At 36.4% G+C, this 18,535-nt stretch overlaps 1 protein-coding gene across 1 annotated transcript; it reads right to left on the bottom strand.

The window, feature by feature from the left end:
• Positions 1–6,422: 6,422 nt before the first annotated feature.
• LOC115414317 (uncharacterized) lies at positions 6,423–17,368 on the bottom strand. Its single transcript, XM_030127617.1, has 4 exons — positions 17,279–17,368; positions 12,324–13,022; positions 10,770–10,939; positions 6,423–8,063 (listed from the first exon to the last, which is right to left on the bottom strand). Exons 2-4 carry the CDS (start codon positions 12,999–13,001, stop codon positions 7,151–7,153), a joined length of 1,761 nt encoding a protein of 586 aa, XP_029983477.1. The 5' UTR covers positions 13,002–13,022; positions 17,279–17,368; the 3' UTR covers positions 6,423–7,150.
• Between the last annotated feature and the right edge of the window lie 1,167 nt (positions 17,369–18,535).

Below are 18,535 nucleotides of genomic sequence, written 5' to 3'. Positions count from 1 at the left end.
TGCTAAAATCGTGCTTAATTTTCTTTAGACATTTCAGGTTGTTCAAATTTGTTCAGGTTATTCGCATTTTAGTGTTACGGGATAGTTTGTGAATGTAAATATTTTCATAATTTAATGTTATTTTTTGCACTAAAACAAAGAAAAAAAATTAAGTTGTTAATTCTAGATTTTATTTGGCTTAATTCAAATTTTTTTTACTTAACTGAAGATTTTTTTTTTTTTTTTTTGCTTAATTCAAGATTTTTTTTTACTTTACTGAATTTTTTTTTGCTTAATTGAAGATTTTTTTTTTTTACTTAATTGAAGATTTTTTTTGGGCTTAATTCAAGATTTTTTGCTAAATTTGAGATTTTTTTTTTTTTTTGCTTAATTGAAGGGTTTTTTTTTATAAATTGAAGTTTTTTGGCTTAATAGAAGATTTTTTTTTTTTTTTTTTTTTTTTTTTACCTAATTGAAGTCTTTTCTTTTTCAGCTTAATTCAAGATTTTTTCCTTAATTCACGCTAATTTTTTTTTTTTTTTTGCTTAATTCAGTTAAAGACTGGAATTTTCGCACTTTGCAAAAACACCCCAGGGGCCAAACTGGACCCTTTGGTGGGCCGCATTTGACCCCTGGGCCACATGTTTGACACCCCTGCTCTATACAATAGCACTGGTAACAACACAACAGCTATATTTTTAAGTTTGTATTGCTGATTATTTCTATTATTTTCATTTATAGGCCCAGGGTAGGATACTATAGCATGTTTACCAACAGGAGAAAAAAAAAAAAAAAAAAAAAAAAAGCAGCAAGTACTGGGACAGACTGCCATAAACAGAGGATGTATCAGATTCATTCTTACTGTTCAAGTCCACTGGTCCTCTCAGGTAGATGAACTCCTTCCGATATTTAGTCCTTTTTAATGACCCACTGCTCTTCTTATTCCGTTGCTGGTTCGTTAAAATCACTCTTTTCCTTTTTTCAAGGCAACTAGTTTTGCTAACTTCCTCAGTTAGCAAGAAAACACTGTAAAAACTAGCTAACAACGTCTTTTCTTCACATTAATCTGCTTTGTGTTTATTACACAAAAATAATGAAAAAAAAAAAAAAAATAATAATAATAATAATAATAATAATAATTTAAAAGCAGTTTTCACCTCATTTCTCTTCTTATTCTTACTGTTTAGTCTGAATTGTGTCAACTGACGTTTGCAGTTAAAGTAACTTTTAATCAAATCCATGAGACTCACCTGTCGCCACTTTCACACTGAACCAATTACCGCGAGATTTCAGTAACATGTGAGACCACAGATTGACTCCAGAGGGCGCTGTTTAACTGTTTAACACATCCACATGTTGGCGTTCAGATTTTAAGCAAAAACACTTTACCATCAGGTTTATATGAATTCTGTATGTATTTGTTTTTCAAATTCATGCTCACATTACAATACTTTGTTTCATAACATTATTTATTCATTATTTGTTTAACCCTTTCATGCATGAATTATGAGAACCATAATCAAAATTTTCTCCTGACTGTTTTTATTCCTCTTTAGGCATGAAAAAAACAATGTGATTGAAAATTTTCCTCTGAAAAATAAATTAAACAGTAAATAAAAAAAAAAAAAAAAAAAAAAAAAAAAAAAAAAAAAAAAAAAATTAAAAAAAAATAATAATGAAAAAAAAAAAAAAAAAATTCTGATGAACCTATTTTTCATGAAGTTGCAAAAATGTCCACTCAGCTGAACACCACACGTTTAATATTTGATACACAGAAACATGTATTTACTGATAAATTGTGTGAAAACTATGGGGAGGGCTTGTGATTCTGGGGGTTTATGCTCAGGAGAGATCTACATAATATTACCAATTCATGTCAGAAAAGATATGTAGTGTCTTAAAACTTTAATAAAGATAAGTGTAAAAAAAAAAAAAAAAACAACGAAAAGAGCAACAAAATTCATGAATGTACAAGAGAACAGCTGAAGAATAGCTGTCCACTGTAGTGACCAGTATGCATGAAAGGGTTAAGCATTTACCCCCTAAATAAATTAATAAACAAATAAATAAATAAACAAATAAAAAAAAGAAATAATTCATGCCATCACAAATTGACATCATTCTTGTATTTTTATGGACTCTTCCACCTTCCACCAAGATGTGGGAGTCACAAAATTTTCCACTTCTACGGTCTTTTGTATTGAGTTTTTGTTTGTTTGTTTTTCACCCATAATTTTGATCTTATTCTTTCTGTCGCATCTTATGGGATACTTTTTCCTTGTTTCGTTTCATATCATTTTCATTTTGTTGCATTTTTTACATCTCCTTAAAACATTTTCCTCTTGGTTTTTACATCTTATTGAATCTTTTATTCCCTTTTCATCTTGTTTTTGTCTTAATACATCTCGTACGTCTCCTCTGCATTTCACATTACTGTTGTAAGATGAACATTTATAAACCACGCTATTTTAATTTGAAAAATAGGACCAATAGCCCTGTAGCTTACCGGCACTTCCTATCTCTTATAATGAAGAAATTTTTCAAGGTCGCACCAAATCCAGAATCAGATCCGGATCCAGATAATTTCACTAACTTTTGTTGACATCATCATAAAGAAGCTGTATACCAAGTTTGAAGTCAATTGGAATTGTAGTTTCGGAGAAGAAGAAGATTGAAAGTTTTGTAACAGACGACGACAATGACGCCAGAGGCCACATGACGACAATAGCTTACATCCTGTCGGCCGGTAAGATACAAATTATTTCACATATCATAACATTATGTATTTTTCTTTGACAGTTGTTGAACCAGTAAAAATAACTCTACTGCTAAATGTTACTGTATCACACTTTTAGCAAGGATCTAATATGCATTGAGCTGGTACAGTTTACTTTAACACTAAAAAGACTCAACTATTGGAATATAGAAGGTTAATTCCTCTTGAGGTAAAACCAGTGTTAGCATTTTTCTGTCTGCAATATTATTTATTTACATAAAATGGTGCCAAGTATAGAAAGCTAACAGTGGTCGCTTTTCCATTGACCGTCAAATTGCGCAAATATAACTTGCGCATAAAAATTTACCTAATGGAAAAACGACAATTTCGCCAAAAGTTTCATTTTTCGATTAAAAGTTTTTGCGCTGGCAAGAGGTGGTTTTGCGGGCGTAGCACATATGGTATATCATGCAAAAGTGCAATGGAAAGACCTTTTTTTCGCAACTAGAGTCAGGTGAATTAAAAAAATGGATGTTGACGGACATTACAACAACTGAAGAATAGAAGAAATGTGGGTGTATGTGTGGACACACCAGGAAACCTAATCATTTTTTAATTTAATACAGGATACAGGGGTAATATATAATAATAATAATAATAATAAATATATATGTAAATCAACACCATATTTATGTTCGTCGCCATGTTTATAGAATGACTTCTCGCTTCATCTCACGATAATAAATAAACAAATCATTGCATTTGTAATTTAATGGAAGAACCGTCATTACATATGTTTTTTTGACATTTAGTAAGTATTGGTAAAGTTTTGCGCAGTTGTCCAAATGGAAAAGTGACTAGTGGCAAATGGTTTAAGAAAAAATAGTATTAGTGTTTGTGTAATGATTGATACCTTATTATTTTGCAAATTATAGATTGAATCACCTGCTATGGAGGAAACAATCACCTGTTCAATGGATGTGTGAACTTCTGGTGAACTTCTGTTGCTTCTGCAGCAGGAGTTGTCTACACTGAAAGAAGTTTATAAACCTTCTAAGAGTAAAAACAACTCCTATCACAGCCTGACCCCAAAGGACAGCACTGACATGATGCTGTTGCTTCTGTGACAGGTTAAATCTGACTCTTCTCAGAGGTCGCTCTAAAGATTATTTTTGTGCACAGTGTGTAGTTTTACATAGCCAGTGTTATCTCCACTCTTCAGTAGTGCTGTGCCTGAGGTGGAGATAGGTTTAATAACATCCTCCACTATTGTTCTAGAATAAGGCTAAAGGCTCTCTGCATTTCTTTCAGTTAATCACACTTGTCATCGGCAGCAGTGGGTGTTGGGATGGAACTTATTTTAATGGAAAATGTGCTCATGAGGAAATGTGGTGTTAAAGTAGTAATAACTTTACAATAGAAAACCCTATTAAAACCTGCTTTCAGTTCACCTGGATTTCTAAATATTTAGTTTGTTTTTTATGCAAGAAAAGTGACAGAAAACAGCTTTTTTTGTCACTACTTATGCATTTTTTTCTGGAAGAACTTAACTTTCAATATCGGGCCATTAATTACCATTATCATATGTTTAAAAACAAAAAAACAGACTTGCATTTTTTAATCATATTTATTCGGAAAAACTGTAAATGTTCAAAACAAAATTAGAGATTACAGAAATAGACTTTCAGTTGTTGTACATGTGCCCAAACATTTTTGTTTGTTTAGAGCATTCTGTGTCCATGTTACAGCCTCTTATTTTTAGTTATTTCTAGTCATTCTTGGCTTGCGTATCTCTGTAGCATTGTCTGACAGTAGACAGAGCCCCTCATTGGGAGAAAAACCTCCATAATCTGCATCTTTTACAGACAGAGCATTTCTTTCTGCCCTGGCTAGCGCTCTGCCTATACAACCACACACACATACACACACATTATGTATGTATATATATATATATATATATATATATATATATATATATATATATATGTGTGTGTGTGTGTGTGTGTGTACAGGGTGTCCCATAAGTCTGCATACATAGGAGACATAATACATATATGGTTCTAACATGTATTTCTTTATATTTCTTCTTTATAGTTCTTCAGCAGTGGAGGACACGCATTGAAATGTGTTCCCGACAAAATGGCAGTCATATAGAGCATATGATATAAATAAAAATGGTTTATGTCAAGAAACATTTATTTTTCCTATGTATGGAGACTTATGGGACACCCTGTATATATATAAAGATACATACAGTTATATAATATACTTAGCACCATTAAAAACACATGGGTCAGAATAATATGTATATTTGGAGATATATTAAATTAATTGGTTTGGGGTTACCTTCATATTAAAGAGGGAAGCGTTGGTCATGAAAGAATGAATTGTGGACAAATTGGGATCAACTTAACACGTTTATTCAGTCACTGAATACAGGTACTCAGAAACTGAAAGTGTGTGTCCACCTCTGGCTTTCAAACAGTTCAGGGACGACGCATGGAACTCAGACGACTGATTGTACTGCGATGACAGCGCAGACAGCGAGCGACTTCACCACAGCTCAGACCTGCGCATAAAATGCCAATGGCACGTTCTCTCTGTTGTATTGTAAGTTGTGGCATTTTGAGCTGGCAAAAATATTTCAGTGTTTTCTTTGCTGCCTTTATATCGGCTATTGACCACACCTGAAGTTACCAGTGAAGCGTGACTCTGAACAAGAGATTCAACTCAATGTCCGACATTGAGGATTAGTCCAAACGCTGACGTCGCGCGCACGTCGGGAATGAAAAAAATACAGCTGTTAACTGTGTTACTCATCTCGTGAGCAACATATACAAAATAGGAGCAAATAATTTTCTGGAAATTACACCACATGTTCAGACTGTGTGTTCTTCATCGTGACTAAATTCCGAAGATGCCCAAGTTACCTCCCAGCTCTGTTTGTAAACACATGGTTTGTTTATGGTGGATGACATTTCGAAATTGTTCATCGTGAGGGAAGAGATTCAGGTGAGTAATCACAGAAAGATTTACAGATTCATGATGCTTAGGCTATGACTGAGGTTTTACAGATTTGATGAAAAATTGGGGACAAAAGTCTCCTACAGCTTTAAACTTAAGGCACTTAAGCAACTTTGTGAAAGGAGTGAATAACTTAAATTCATCATCGGGTCTATTCTATAATTTCACACCCGCAACTAGTGCGGCACAATATATTCTTTGACCATCGTCATCACGATGTACGTGTGTACAATAGTCACACCACAGGTGCTGTAATGTAGGAGGCAAATGACCTCAATGTGTTTTCATCTAATTTCAAGGGTACCTGACACACACTACGTGTAGCGATCCACCAATCACAGTCGTTCTTAATCAGTTTGCTGAAGCAGACCACACCCCTGCACATGGAGTGAGTCGGTGGTGACAACATAGAAAAATGAGCAACGGACAAGAAAAAAATCACTGAAAAGGAAGACTTGTTGCCAAAAAGAAAAGCAATGTCAGTTATCTGGTATTATTTTGGCTACAAGGACGATGATATTGAAACATGTGTTCTGTGTTGATAATGCCTTGCACCTGTTGCCACAACAAGAGGTGACAACAAATTTGTTTGACCATTTACATCGGCACCACACAGCTGTTATATCCTCCTGAATAGTTTTTCATATCGCAATATATATCGCCAGGTTAAAAAAAAAAAATCACGCCAGTTTTTTTTCCCCAATATCGTGCAGCCCTAGCTGATACCAGCCTGAATTTTACTCGGTATCGGATCAGAAAGGAAATCCATGGTATCGAACATCACTACTGCTCAGTTCACTTCCACCCCTCCCCCACAGGCTATTTTAGGCCTCTACCGTAAACTGTTATATAACGTTGGAAAGCTCAGAATCTCAGCTTTTCATTTGAATTTTGTGGATATCGCAAACGGTTCAGAGAGTTACGATAATCTGAATGCCGTAAAGCGCAAACTGTAGCGCCGGAGCAACAATCGTCGTGAAAGGGTTTTAATGAACAGCGCCACCCGTCACCTTTTATATTTAGTCTGTCTGAATGAAGGAATTCATATCCACCTCATTCAAAATCTCCACTCTTTCCAGGGGTTATCCAGGTCTCTGATATTAAAATGACACTGAAAGGTTCATGAAACTGTCTTACATATTCTTGAGTAGTTTGAAAGTTTTCAAACTTCTACTAGTGAAGTGAACCACTGTTATGCTGTTTTCTACTTTTATTTTCCGGCTAAATTTATCATCTGTTTAATACTAATACATTTGTCAGCTTGTTGAAGAAATTATTGTCTGGGTCTGTATTTGTGTCGACTTCCAGTTAAAGTCAGTTCTGATTACAATTTCCAACAATATGTAGTTGCTTTGTATTTTTTGTTCATTGATATTTTTTGCAGTAATTTGGACAGTTTATGGAATAAACCCCCTCAGAGTGACCCCATCTCTAATCGAACACCACTCTCAGAAGTCGGTATATTCTTTGGTCTTCTATGGGAAACACGTCTCTTGAACATGACATGAATGTTTTGTCAATCGTGTATGAATACTGATTGCTCAGAGAGTTTACATCGAGCTCAGTGTCCTCTGATATTTTACTGAGACAAGCTGAGAGATGGACAGTGGCCTTGAGATTGGTGAGGGAGAGGACGGCGGACAGAGCCAAGGTGAACACGAAGAAGGGCACATCAGCATCCACATTTCCAGGCAGCATGAATGGGATGACCACCCGCCTCCTGTCTGAAATGCTGAATGCATCTCTGAGGACCATGAATCGCTCCCAGGCACCGTCAGAGGGTTTTCCAACAGGGCTGACCATGATTTTTGGTATCAATCCACCTCTGGTATTCGCCATCCTATTCCAGTCCTTGGGCAGTCTGGTCGGTTGGTGGCCGGAATCAGGTATTGAACATGTTTTGCGTTGGCAGTAGAACTCGCGGTGCTTAGGCAGAATTCTTCCTGATGCGATACCATATGCTGCGTCACTGTCGATGGCGCAGTTCCATGGAGAATACAGGAGAACATCTTTAATGCTGTGAGATGGAAGGAGGCACCTGGATGGGATCAGAGCTTCAGTGATGGATCCATGGGCCACGAACACAATGTCAATTTCACCCTCAGGTGTCTTCTTCTTTTTCTTCTCCTCTTCATCATATTTCTTCATCTCTTTTTCCACCAGATTGAAAATGTCCACAAAAATGAAGAATGCCTCAGACTTACGGTTTTCTCTCAGCCATTGTTTGACTTCTTCATCGTAGCAACTATTGATCGCAAAGTCGATCAGCAGCTTTTTCTTGGTGGAGGTCCTCTGGGGGTTTTCAATGCAAAGATTCACTTTTCTCAACCTGTCAAAAGGTTTTCTGTGTAAAGGGAAAGAAGAGGCAGGTTTAGTTGATAAAGGATCAGGCTATAAATCAGTCTATGTGTGTCCGTCTGTAAATCAAGAATTTACTCAGAAAACCTGAAAAATGTCTAAACTCATAAAACTAACTGGAAATAAACTGAAAGATCAATAACAAAAATAGCAGAAAAATGTATCTAATGAACGTTCTTCTAAATCTCACAATCTCTCAATTAATTTTGCAGTTGTTCTAGTTACTAAAACAAGTTACTATAGGAAAACTACAACCTAGGACAAAAAAATAGAACAGAAAATGTAAATTTAAATTAAAGCTGCAAGCAGCATTGGGTGGGACCTCGCACTCTGGCTGGGTTCCGCCTCCCATGCCTCCACCTGTTACTGGTCACGCCTCCCTCCACCCATTCTTGTTTTTTTTGTTTTGTTTTGGGGTTTTTTGGCAGTTTTATGTTTTTTCACATTTATAATACGGCTTTTATTTTGAAAAATCCTACTGTGTGTGTGTTTGTGTGTGAGAGACAGGGAGAGCGAGAGAGAGAGAATCAGTTATAAACAGTTTTTTATATTATGCAGGTTGGATCAGTAATAGTAGTAGTAGTACTGGCAATAGCAGTAGTAGTAGTATTAGATGTAGTAGTAGTAGTAATAGCAGTAGCAGTAGTAGTAGTAGTAGTCTCTCACACACACACACACAAACACACACACAAACACACACACACACACGGTTGCTATGGGCTCTACAGGGTTGCTAGGGGAGCAGAAACATGGCAGATGCTCCTGATCACCACTAACGACCTGTGGAGGAGACATGGGTGTCCATGTTAAATTAACTACAAAACCCCCTGTCAAACAAACTGACGTCAATCCATAACCGTACCTCCTATCTCAAAAATTTTTGAACGTCAGGCTTGTGGAAAGTTGTGTAAAAGTATTGATATATAATATGTTGGAAAAAAAGTTAGAACTGAATAAGTGATTGTACGAATGTGAAGTTAGTCAAACATGTTCGTGAAAGAAATTTAACATCGGAGTAAATGAGAGAAAAATTGTCTGTCTTTGTGCTTGGAGGGCCGTAGATCAAAAACTAAACAGGTTAAGATTAAAATAGCAACAGTCTTTGAAAGAAAAGAGTTTTTCCTTCATTTTGATGTATAATTTGTCACTGAAACCCTAGAAATGTTAGAGTTATGAAGAGTTTTTTTATAGATTTTCTAGCAAAACAAAAGCCTCTCCACTCTGAAGCAGGAAGATTTCAGCCAATCAGCTGTCAGCATTTTGTTCCCTGTGTGCATGTGCATGTCCATCTCACATGGCTCTTATGGATGAGACATGTGAGCCAATTAAATTCACTTAATAGTTCAATTCAGTGAGGCACCACTTCTCAAATACACTGCGATTAATCCATAACAGTACATCGTATCTCAGGCTCAATGCGCCAAAACTTTTGGCATTGGTTTCATGTATCTATGACATTCCTACTGGAAGTTTGTAGGCAAGCATTTTACTTTGAAAGGCAAATTGCGAACTTCCTGTTGGAGTTAGCTCATGGGTATCAGTGTATAATTTGTCGGGCTCGATGAGACAAAAAATTGTGTTGCTTGTTTCATGTTTCTACGACATTCCTACTGGTTGCTAGGGTATCTAGGGGGCGCTAGAGAGCACATTTTGGTACCTACGGAGTTAATTTTTCAGTTTTATCAAATTTTTTGCCAGATCTGTCATGCGTGCCAAATTTGGTGAGTTTTTGAGCATGTTAAGGGGGTCAAATTCCAGTTTATTGCATCTTGGTATAATAATAAAAAATGAACAAAATACAATAGGGCCTTTGCCCGTGTTTGTGAGTAAGTGAGTGGGCCTGTCCCCGTGGGCTCGGTCCCTAATAAAAAGCTGAATCAAATACTCACAAGTGAAATATTGATAAGACAAAAATGATGCCATTTATCAACACTAGCCAGTTACGAAAAGCACTAAAGCCTCATTTAGTCATCATCAAACATTGACAAATAACAAATACATGCCAAAATTCATACTGAGATTGAAAAAATAACCATGAAAATAACAAAATCATTCGTACAACAAAAACTGGAATCACAACTGTGAGCTCTTTTCCACGCAGACTAAACTTGACAGGACTACACCAAAGTATAATAAAGCCAAGTTCAGAGATGATTTAAAAGGTGGCAAAAACAAGCTATTTGATGGTTAAACCCGACAAACCATGAAATAAACCAGAAACCAGAAAAAAGATGGTTAAACATGACTTAAGTCATGACTAAAGTTCAGAATTGATTTAAACAGACTAAAAGTTGGTAAAGCCAGTAAAAATAAACTAAAAGATAATAAGGCAAAACTAAAAGTTGCTAAACCCAACTAAAGGATGGTTAAAAGAGACTTCAACACAGTTAAACTCAAATAAGTACAGTAGAAACCAAATTAAGAGATGGTTTAAAAAGGGTTTATCGATTATTGTATTTCTGAAGTGCATGTAAATGCATCAAATCTGATTATTATAATCATAGTATTACTAACAGTTATTGGACTTTTATGGTCATGTAAACAGTCTCAATATCAAACTGACAAAACATTTAGTCTTAGTTTTATTTTCAGTACTTGTCATCTTCAACTTCTAGTTTTTATTTTGTCTGATTAACCAAACTTTTGCCACAGGTTTTTCTCTTCCCAGATAATCATTTATTCAATACTTTACTTGATTTCATTCAGCTCAAGCTTCGTTGCTTGAGTTGCGTTCAGGAATGACATGGAGGTTTTCCTCAGAGATTCACTGGCTTCAGTCACATGGTTTCCTGTTGTGAACTTTTTCCAGGATTTGATCGCTTCAGGAAGTGAAAATATCAGTCCAAGAGCTCCGCCCACAACCTGTTAATGAAGACACACACATCTATATAACATCCATTATTAACTGTTAGAGGATGTTGTATGAACACAACAGATTTCTACTTGTTTTTATTCATACAGATAATCTGATCATCATGTCCACTGACAGGACAAATGTTCAGAATATTAATTATCTCATTGCAATGGGACCTTTCACTAGGTTGGATATATTTGACACCAAGTGACTTTGGGCCATACTGTAACGGTGACGACTGGGTCAGAGCATCTCCACAACTGCAGGTGTTGTTGGGTGTATCCATACATAATATGAAGAAAATAGTCAACAAAATGGGGGCAAAATTAAGAAACAAAATGGACAAAAATATACAAAATAATCAACAAAATGAACAAATATTAAGAAATTAATCACAATTTAATAAAACAAAATTTCCATGTAGGAGATTCCTCAGATTTGCGGTTTTTTAGAATGCATTTTGCTGATGAACTGATGTCACCAAGATATCAGGTTTTTTTTTTTTAGATTTTAGAAACATGGTGTCAGCTGAAGTTTAGACTTTTATACCTTGAGGACATTTCAGAGCCTGAAAAATAAGTTCAATCAGTAAGTTTACTTTTATCACTTTATGTGCACACAAGTATCAGTACTTCTATTGGAGTACAGAAGTTCCTTTGGACCAGAGCTGTCAAAGTCATTTTAGTTCAGGTTGCAGACCAATATGATCTCAACGGGATTAGACCAGTAAAATAATAACACAACAACCTATAAATAACCTGTAAAAAAAAAAAAAAAAAAGAAAGAAAATGTTTACATTTATGAATTATCCCTCCACAAATAAAATATGAATAACCTGAAATTTCTTAAGAAAAATGAGTGCAGTTCTAACAAAATTATGCCTCAGTTTATCATTTACACATGTGCAATACAACTTACAGATCACAGTGGATCTAAAACATTTAGTGACAGGTAGAACATTGTTAAAGTTATATTTATTTTTCTTAAGACAGGTTGTTTGGGACATTTACATTTTTCTCAATGAATGAATGAATGAATGACTGTCTTTATCAGAAAATGGCATCCCTGTTAAGGTGCATGAAAGGAAAATAGCATGCACATAAAAAACACTATAAAATCATTAAAAATAAATACATTAAAACATGAGTATCCTTGTGAAAGAAGAAAGAAAGTTTGGAGTGGTCTGCTCCATTTTAGATCATGTTGGTCTGAATGTGGAACCTGAACTACAATGATTTTAACACCATTAATTGTTAATATCTTCAGTGTAATTTTTTCATTTCATAAATTCATCCCATGGGCAGGATCGGACCTTTTAGCAGCTGGTTTGGTCATCAGTTTGCCACCCCTGGTTTAGACTCTATAAGGTGTTGGGCCTGTGTTTCATCTCACCATTGCACCTCCTTTTACGGCTGTTTTCAATCCGATGGTCGATAACTTCCAGTTTAGTTTTTTACCACTGGGTACAAAGGAGAAAAAGCTCAGAACACACATGAATCCAGTGATGGCGGGCATCTTCAACACTGGGTTGAGCTTCATGGATGTGTGTTGTCCACCCAAGTTAAAGATGTGGTCGTCAAGTAGAAAGGAGGGGTTGATGTCAGTCAGTCCACTTCTTCTGGCCATGGCTTCCAACAGTTCCTTTAAGACGTACTGGTCGTTTTGGTCTGGATCCGTAGATGTACTCTGGGCCTTCAGCTCCTCAAACAGCTGCTGGAGTTTTTCTGCCTTATGGTTGCACTTCTTTTCTATTTCCGTTGCTTCTTTAAAGGTGCTGGAGGATGAGATGTGTTTGGTGATCTTGGTCCTCATATTTATGGTGGTGCCAACAACAGAACACATAAGTCCTGCAATGACCACAACTAGAGCGGCGAGACCACCCGCAAAAAGCATGGCCACGCCTGCTGCGATCAGGGACACACATCCCACCACCGCCGTTGTACTGCCCGCCACCTCAAAATTATCGCACTTCAGCTCTTTGGCTAGTTTCTGCAGCTTCTTGGCGCTAAGCTCCTTCTGCTCGATCCATGAGTACATTTGTTCCAACGCCTCGTCGGCCGCCACCATCATACAACAAACGTCAACAGGAAGCTGAAAGACATGAGCCAGAAGGTCACATCAGAAACATGTTAGAAGATCAAACACCAATAACATGGACTCTGGTCTTTTAGTTTGTACATTTCTAAAGAAAAATAAGTGCAATTTTAACAATATTATACCTCAGTTTATTATTTAACACATAAAGACCCAGTGTTACTTTTGTGTCAGTTCCTAAATGAATGTTTCTCTATATTTAACCTCCTACGACCCAGGAAATGTCAGCCAAGTACAAGCTTTTGTTGTTTTTTTTATTAAATAAGTGCCTATAGTGGAAACATCATGACGCAACAGTTTTTTCAGATGCAGTTTTTAAAATTTTTATGGAACGTCCTTTTGTGGTAGACAGTTTTCTTTCTTTTTTTTTTTTTCGTTTAAAGTTGTGAAACTCTTGTCCACAAATGTGGACAGAAAACCCATAGCTGGATCTTAGGAGGTTAAGTGAATTATCACCATTTATTGTAATATTATCCTCTGTGTTCTGTCTTTTTTTCAGTTAAAATCTGGTATTTTCCTGTGTTTAATTCACTGATTATGCAGATGTTCATTAAAGCTCAGATGACAAACTGTATTTTACACCAATTATTTAAATGGATTGATAGGATTAGTGGATCAACAGATATTAAACAGTTCCATCAGTAGATGGTTTAGGTTAAAGGTGGAGGTTTGAGTCTTTATGGGTTAAACATGTGCATTACAATTTACAGATCACTGTGAATCTACAAATACACAAAACATTTAGTAACAGGCAGAATATTGTTAAAATTACACTTCTCTTAAGACATTTCAGGTTATTCACATTTTTAGTCAAAGGATAGTTTTTAATTGTAATCATTTTCATGTAATTTCACTTTTTTTTACATTAAAAACAAAGAAAAATTTGTAGTTATCATTATTTATAGGTTATTATGATAGTATTTTACTGGTTTGACTCACTTTAGATCATATTGGTTTATACGAACCTGAACTAAAATTAGTTTGATGCATTTGTTTAATTTTTTTCAATTGTGGGCTTTGTGTATTTTCTGTCTCACTTTTAATGATCAAAAATAAATAGGTCAGTACTATGGTTTGGGTATAGAAAGCGGTTTTACTGAACTAATGCTTGTTGACACAGTCTGTTCCAACAGCTCACCTTTTCCTTCCATCCTGACAGGAACAATCTCCTCATCACTACTGGCTCCTGGCTCTGCTTCTGACACTTAAGCAAATTTTAAAAATGGTCAGAATTCTCAGCACAAATCTTCTATTTTGCAAAGCCTTGGTGTCATTTTCATTCATGTAGTGCTGCATCCTGGAGCATCTCAGAGCAACTTTCATATTGAACAGGCCTACACCATACTCTTCATTGTAGCCTATTTATTCTAATAATCTTCCCTCTATAAGCAGTCCTACCTGCCCACTCTGGACTTGTGGGCTCATGGCTGGTGTCTGCTGCTGGATCTGCTTTCTGACTCTGAGGAGCTACAAGACAAAGTTTCCCAGTTCTGTGGCGTTGCATCATACTATTATTTAAATTGCATAATGTTATGTTCCACGCCACAATGCCACACAATTCACTGACTCGATAATGAACTAGCTTTAAAGGTGGTTTACCCGGTTCATCGTCCTCATTAGTTGTTTCCAACCGGGAGGTCGTTTCTGTGAAAAAAGTTGCTGATTTTAGCACATTTGGCTGCGCTTGCTTCAAAAGCTTTCCTCTTTTTAATTCTTGCTTCTCCACACCACCTTTGCTCTTTCTATTACCCATGTTTCAAACAGCAAACACAGCTGACCATCCACAGCCTACAGAGCACAGATCGTATATGCTCTACAGCTACAGTATAGAGCTACTAACCATATGCAAGGACATGTTACGCCAAGGTGTGTCTGCAAAAACGAAGGAAGAAAAACAACAGCTTGCTAGTAGAGGGGGTGGCGGCCCAGGAACAGCGGTTGCGGTTTACGTGATCAACCCAGTACTATGACTGAACACCGCCCCTCCCAAAATAAATAAATAAAATATTAAATATATATTTAAAGTGAACTCCGGCCCTCGCAGCCTAAATATTATACCGGCCCACCAGGAATTGTCCCGGTCCTCCCGATTAGCCAGTCCGGCCCTGTTATCGAGTCAGTGAATTGTGTGGCATTGTGGCGTGGAACATAACATTATGCAGTTTAAATAATAGTATGATGCAACGCCACATAACTGGGAAACTTTGTCTTGTAGCTCCTCAGAGTCAGAAAGCAGATCCAGCAGCAGACACCAGCCATGAGCCCACAAGTCCAGAGTGGGCAGGTAGGACTGCTCAGAGAGGGAAGATTATTAGAATAAACAGGCTACAACGAAGAGTATGGTGTAGGCCTGTTCAATATAAAAGGTGCTCTGAGATGCTAGATGATTCAGCACTACATGAATGAAACTGACACCAAGGCTTTGCAAAATAGAAGATTTGTGCTGAGAATTATGAGCATTTTTAAAATTTGCTTAAGTGTCAGAAGCAGAGCCAGGAGCCAGTAGTGATGAGGAGATTGTTCCTGTCAGGATGGAAGGAAAAGGTGAGCTGTTGGAACAGACTGTGTGAACAAGCATTAGTTCCAGTAAAACCGCTTTCTATACCCAAACGATAGTCCAGACCTATTTTATTTTTTATTATTAAAAGTGAGACAGAAAATACACAAAGCCCACAATTGAAAGGCAACAGCATAAAGTAATATCAAATAAGCCTGCATATTTTGCCAACGTAAATATCTTAATCGGTTAAGTAAAAGTCCAAATGTCTGTAGATATTATTTTTTATTGTGATCCAGGTGCAGGCGAGTCTAGGGAAACAGGATGAAGTGTGAAAGGGAGAGCAGAGTCTACTGATGACAGAGGAGCAGCTCAGCAGCACAACCCTGAACCACTATCAGACATGAGACAGATGAAGACGAGTCTGTTGCTCCGATCCCCCTCCTATCCCCTTGTGGGCGGAGCTATTGAGGAAGAAATAACTAAAATGTCCCTCCTTCACCAAAAGGTTGTTTCCCACTATTTGCGTTTGAGCACTTTGCACACGGTCCCTAAGCGATCCGAGCAGAACCGCTCATCGGTCACTGGTGCCAGGGCCCTGTGCCCAGCAGTAGGACAAATCTCCCATTCGAATAATTCTGTTCAAGTCATCGGCAGATGGAGATAAACACATCATAAAAGTGCAGCAGTGTGATGAAAGAAACACAAATGTACGGATTTTATTCATAAACAACTAAATCATCTCGACTCATCATCGACTGTTTCATGCCATTTTAATGTGTTACAGATCGTATTTCTGTGGTTTATAGTTGATAGCTGATAAAAGATGTCCACAGCCCATGAACAGAGACAGGTCCAGCTGCTGATGGCCTGAGGAATACTTTCATAAGTAAAGTTTTCACATGTTTACAGCAGCATCCATGACTGTAGAAGCAGAAGTGAAATTGACCTCTCATCACCTTTTCACTTCCTCCTGAAGCTTCGAAAACTTTCATTTATTATATATTATATATTATACATATGTATAATAAGTCTAATGTGACGGTGATGATTTTTTGTAGTGGTACTGCACTGTTTATGGCACTGCATTTGTTAATTATTATTTACGACAGTAGGATTGTCCTTCATAATTTATGTAATGTTTTTGTTGTTATTTCTTTGTCTGTCTAGAACTACAGATGGGAAATGACAGTGTGAATAAATGTAATAACGGTTAAATTGGATCTGTGTACTTTCTTTTGTATGAAAACGTAAGTCTACTTGAGTCAACATTTTTTTCTGTCAAAATAATTTAAAGGAAATGCAATAAGAAAAAATAGTGCTACTCTTTTTTGTCTTAAGCTTAAGTTTCTTTATTTACAATTACAAAGACAGGCTTTGTAGTGAAAGTAAACCATTAGTTCCTGCAGATTATAACGTTGTGCTAATGAATGATAAGAAAAAAAAAAAAAAAAAAAAAAAAAAAAAAGCTGAAAAGTTAAATGTTGACAGTTTTAGCACCCCTTAGGGGGCGTTACATGGGGGGGTGAAAGTGAAACTGATCTCTCATTACGTTTTCACTACCTTCTCGTAACATCGTAAACTTTCATTTATTATATATTATATATTATACATATGTATAATAAGTCTAATGTGACGGTGATGATTTCTTGTTTGACATGTATGGTGTGGCTCCTCGGCTAAACTTCACCAGCGGAAACACTGCGTCAGCATTGATAACAGATGTTTAATGTGTTTGTGTAAAAGCTGGACTCACTTTGTCGTAGAACAGATGTGATGTTTGAGGAGAAGCTGCCGTCTGATTGTCTGCTTCCTTCTGCTGAGTACTGCTGTCAGCCTTCACCAGCCACTGCCTCAGACTGAAGCAGAAGAAGCAACACCCAACTGTTTTTCCCTTCTGTTCCTCAGCTCTCATTGGATCATCTCTGGTGATGTCACAGCAAAACTTTATTTCTATTGGTCAGCATGGTGGCCATGAGCAGAGTCTTCGATATATATTTTTCTTTTTTTTTAATGGAATAATACATTTGAAAACTTTTCTCTGGGGTCTACATAAACTGTAAATGCTCTGCTTGGGTCTGAATTCTTCATTCATTCAACTCCACAGCTCCATCTTCAACCCTATTTCTGAGTAATGACACCAGAAAAGTGGTTTTGAGCGCTGGCCCTTTACATGCAAATGAGCCACTTCACGCCCCCCCCCCCCCCCTCCAGGTTGTTGGCTGTGCTGCTCTGTCCTGTTCAACCAATAACTGAACATTTTAGGTAATTGGCTTGAAGTTTGGACATATTTTCAGTTTTTACTACAACAGCTGCTGCTGACAAACAGTTATGGTGAAAAGTCTTGACCTTATATGTGCAAATGTTGTGATGTAACTAGATATAGATGTAACAAATTAAGCAGGAATTAAAACAGGTTGTTGAAATCCACTCGATTTTTGTCAAAATGAATATAAAGATAGCTTTGCAGCACCTGGAGGGTTCAAATTCAAACTTTTTGAACTATTAGGGTCCAAATACACAAATAAATGAACCAAAGACAAATAAAAGAGGGTTTAGCTAAATATGACCCATTTAAATAAAAATTCTATTTAATTTATATAATTTCATAAAATTCTTCTTTCTTACACTCGTATATTAATCATGTTCTTCCTGTTGTTGTATTCATTTGTGTAGTGTACAGTATAACAGTGTATATAAACTAAAGACACCCTTTCAGATTTCAGCTTCAGTCCACTGATGTCGGTTGTTTCTTTAACAGGTAAAAACTAGGACACATTTCCATGAGGTGTTTGTGGAGGATTTAAATATGGTTTCTGATACGCATAAAGTTTGGAGAATTTTAACCACAAAATGTTTAAGAAAAACATCCACATTTAAATGACAAAAAACATCAGATTGTAATAGAAATATTTTAGTATAGTTGATTTCAGACACAAACAAGATACTAAACATAGGGAAAATAATAATAATAATAATAATAATAATAATAATACTAAAACAAAACAAAAAT

The sequence above is a fragment of the Sphaeramia orbicularis genome, chromosome 22 (genome assembly GCF_902148855.1).
Source record: "Sphaeramia orbicularis chromosome 22, fSphaOr1.1, whole genome shotgun sequence".
Lineage (NCBI taxonomy): Eukaryota > Metazoa > Chordata > Actinopteri > Kurtiformes > Apogonidae > Sphaeramia > Sphaeramia orbicularis.
This window is presented reverse-complemented; position numbering and strand designations above follow the sequence as displayed.

What these genes read in the sequence shown, in the direction of transcription:
- LOC115414317 (XM_030127617.1), bottom strand. Translation starts at nt 13,001, where the DNA reads ATGATGGTGGCGGCCGACGAGGCGTTGGAACAAATGTACTCATGGATC. An exon ending in CCGTAAAAGGAGGTGCAATG is followed by an intron (nt 10,940 to 12,323) that starts GTGAGATGAAAC and finishes CTTCATTAACAG; the next exon opens with GTTGTGGGCGGAGCTCTTGG. An exon ending in CTTGAGCTGAATGAAATCAA is followed by an intron (nt 8,064 to 10,769) that starts GTAAAGTATTGA and finishes CCCTTTACACAG; the next exon opens with AAAACCTTTTGACAGGTTGA.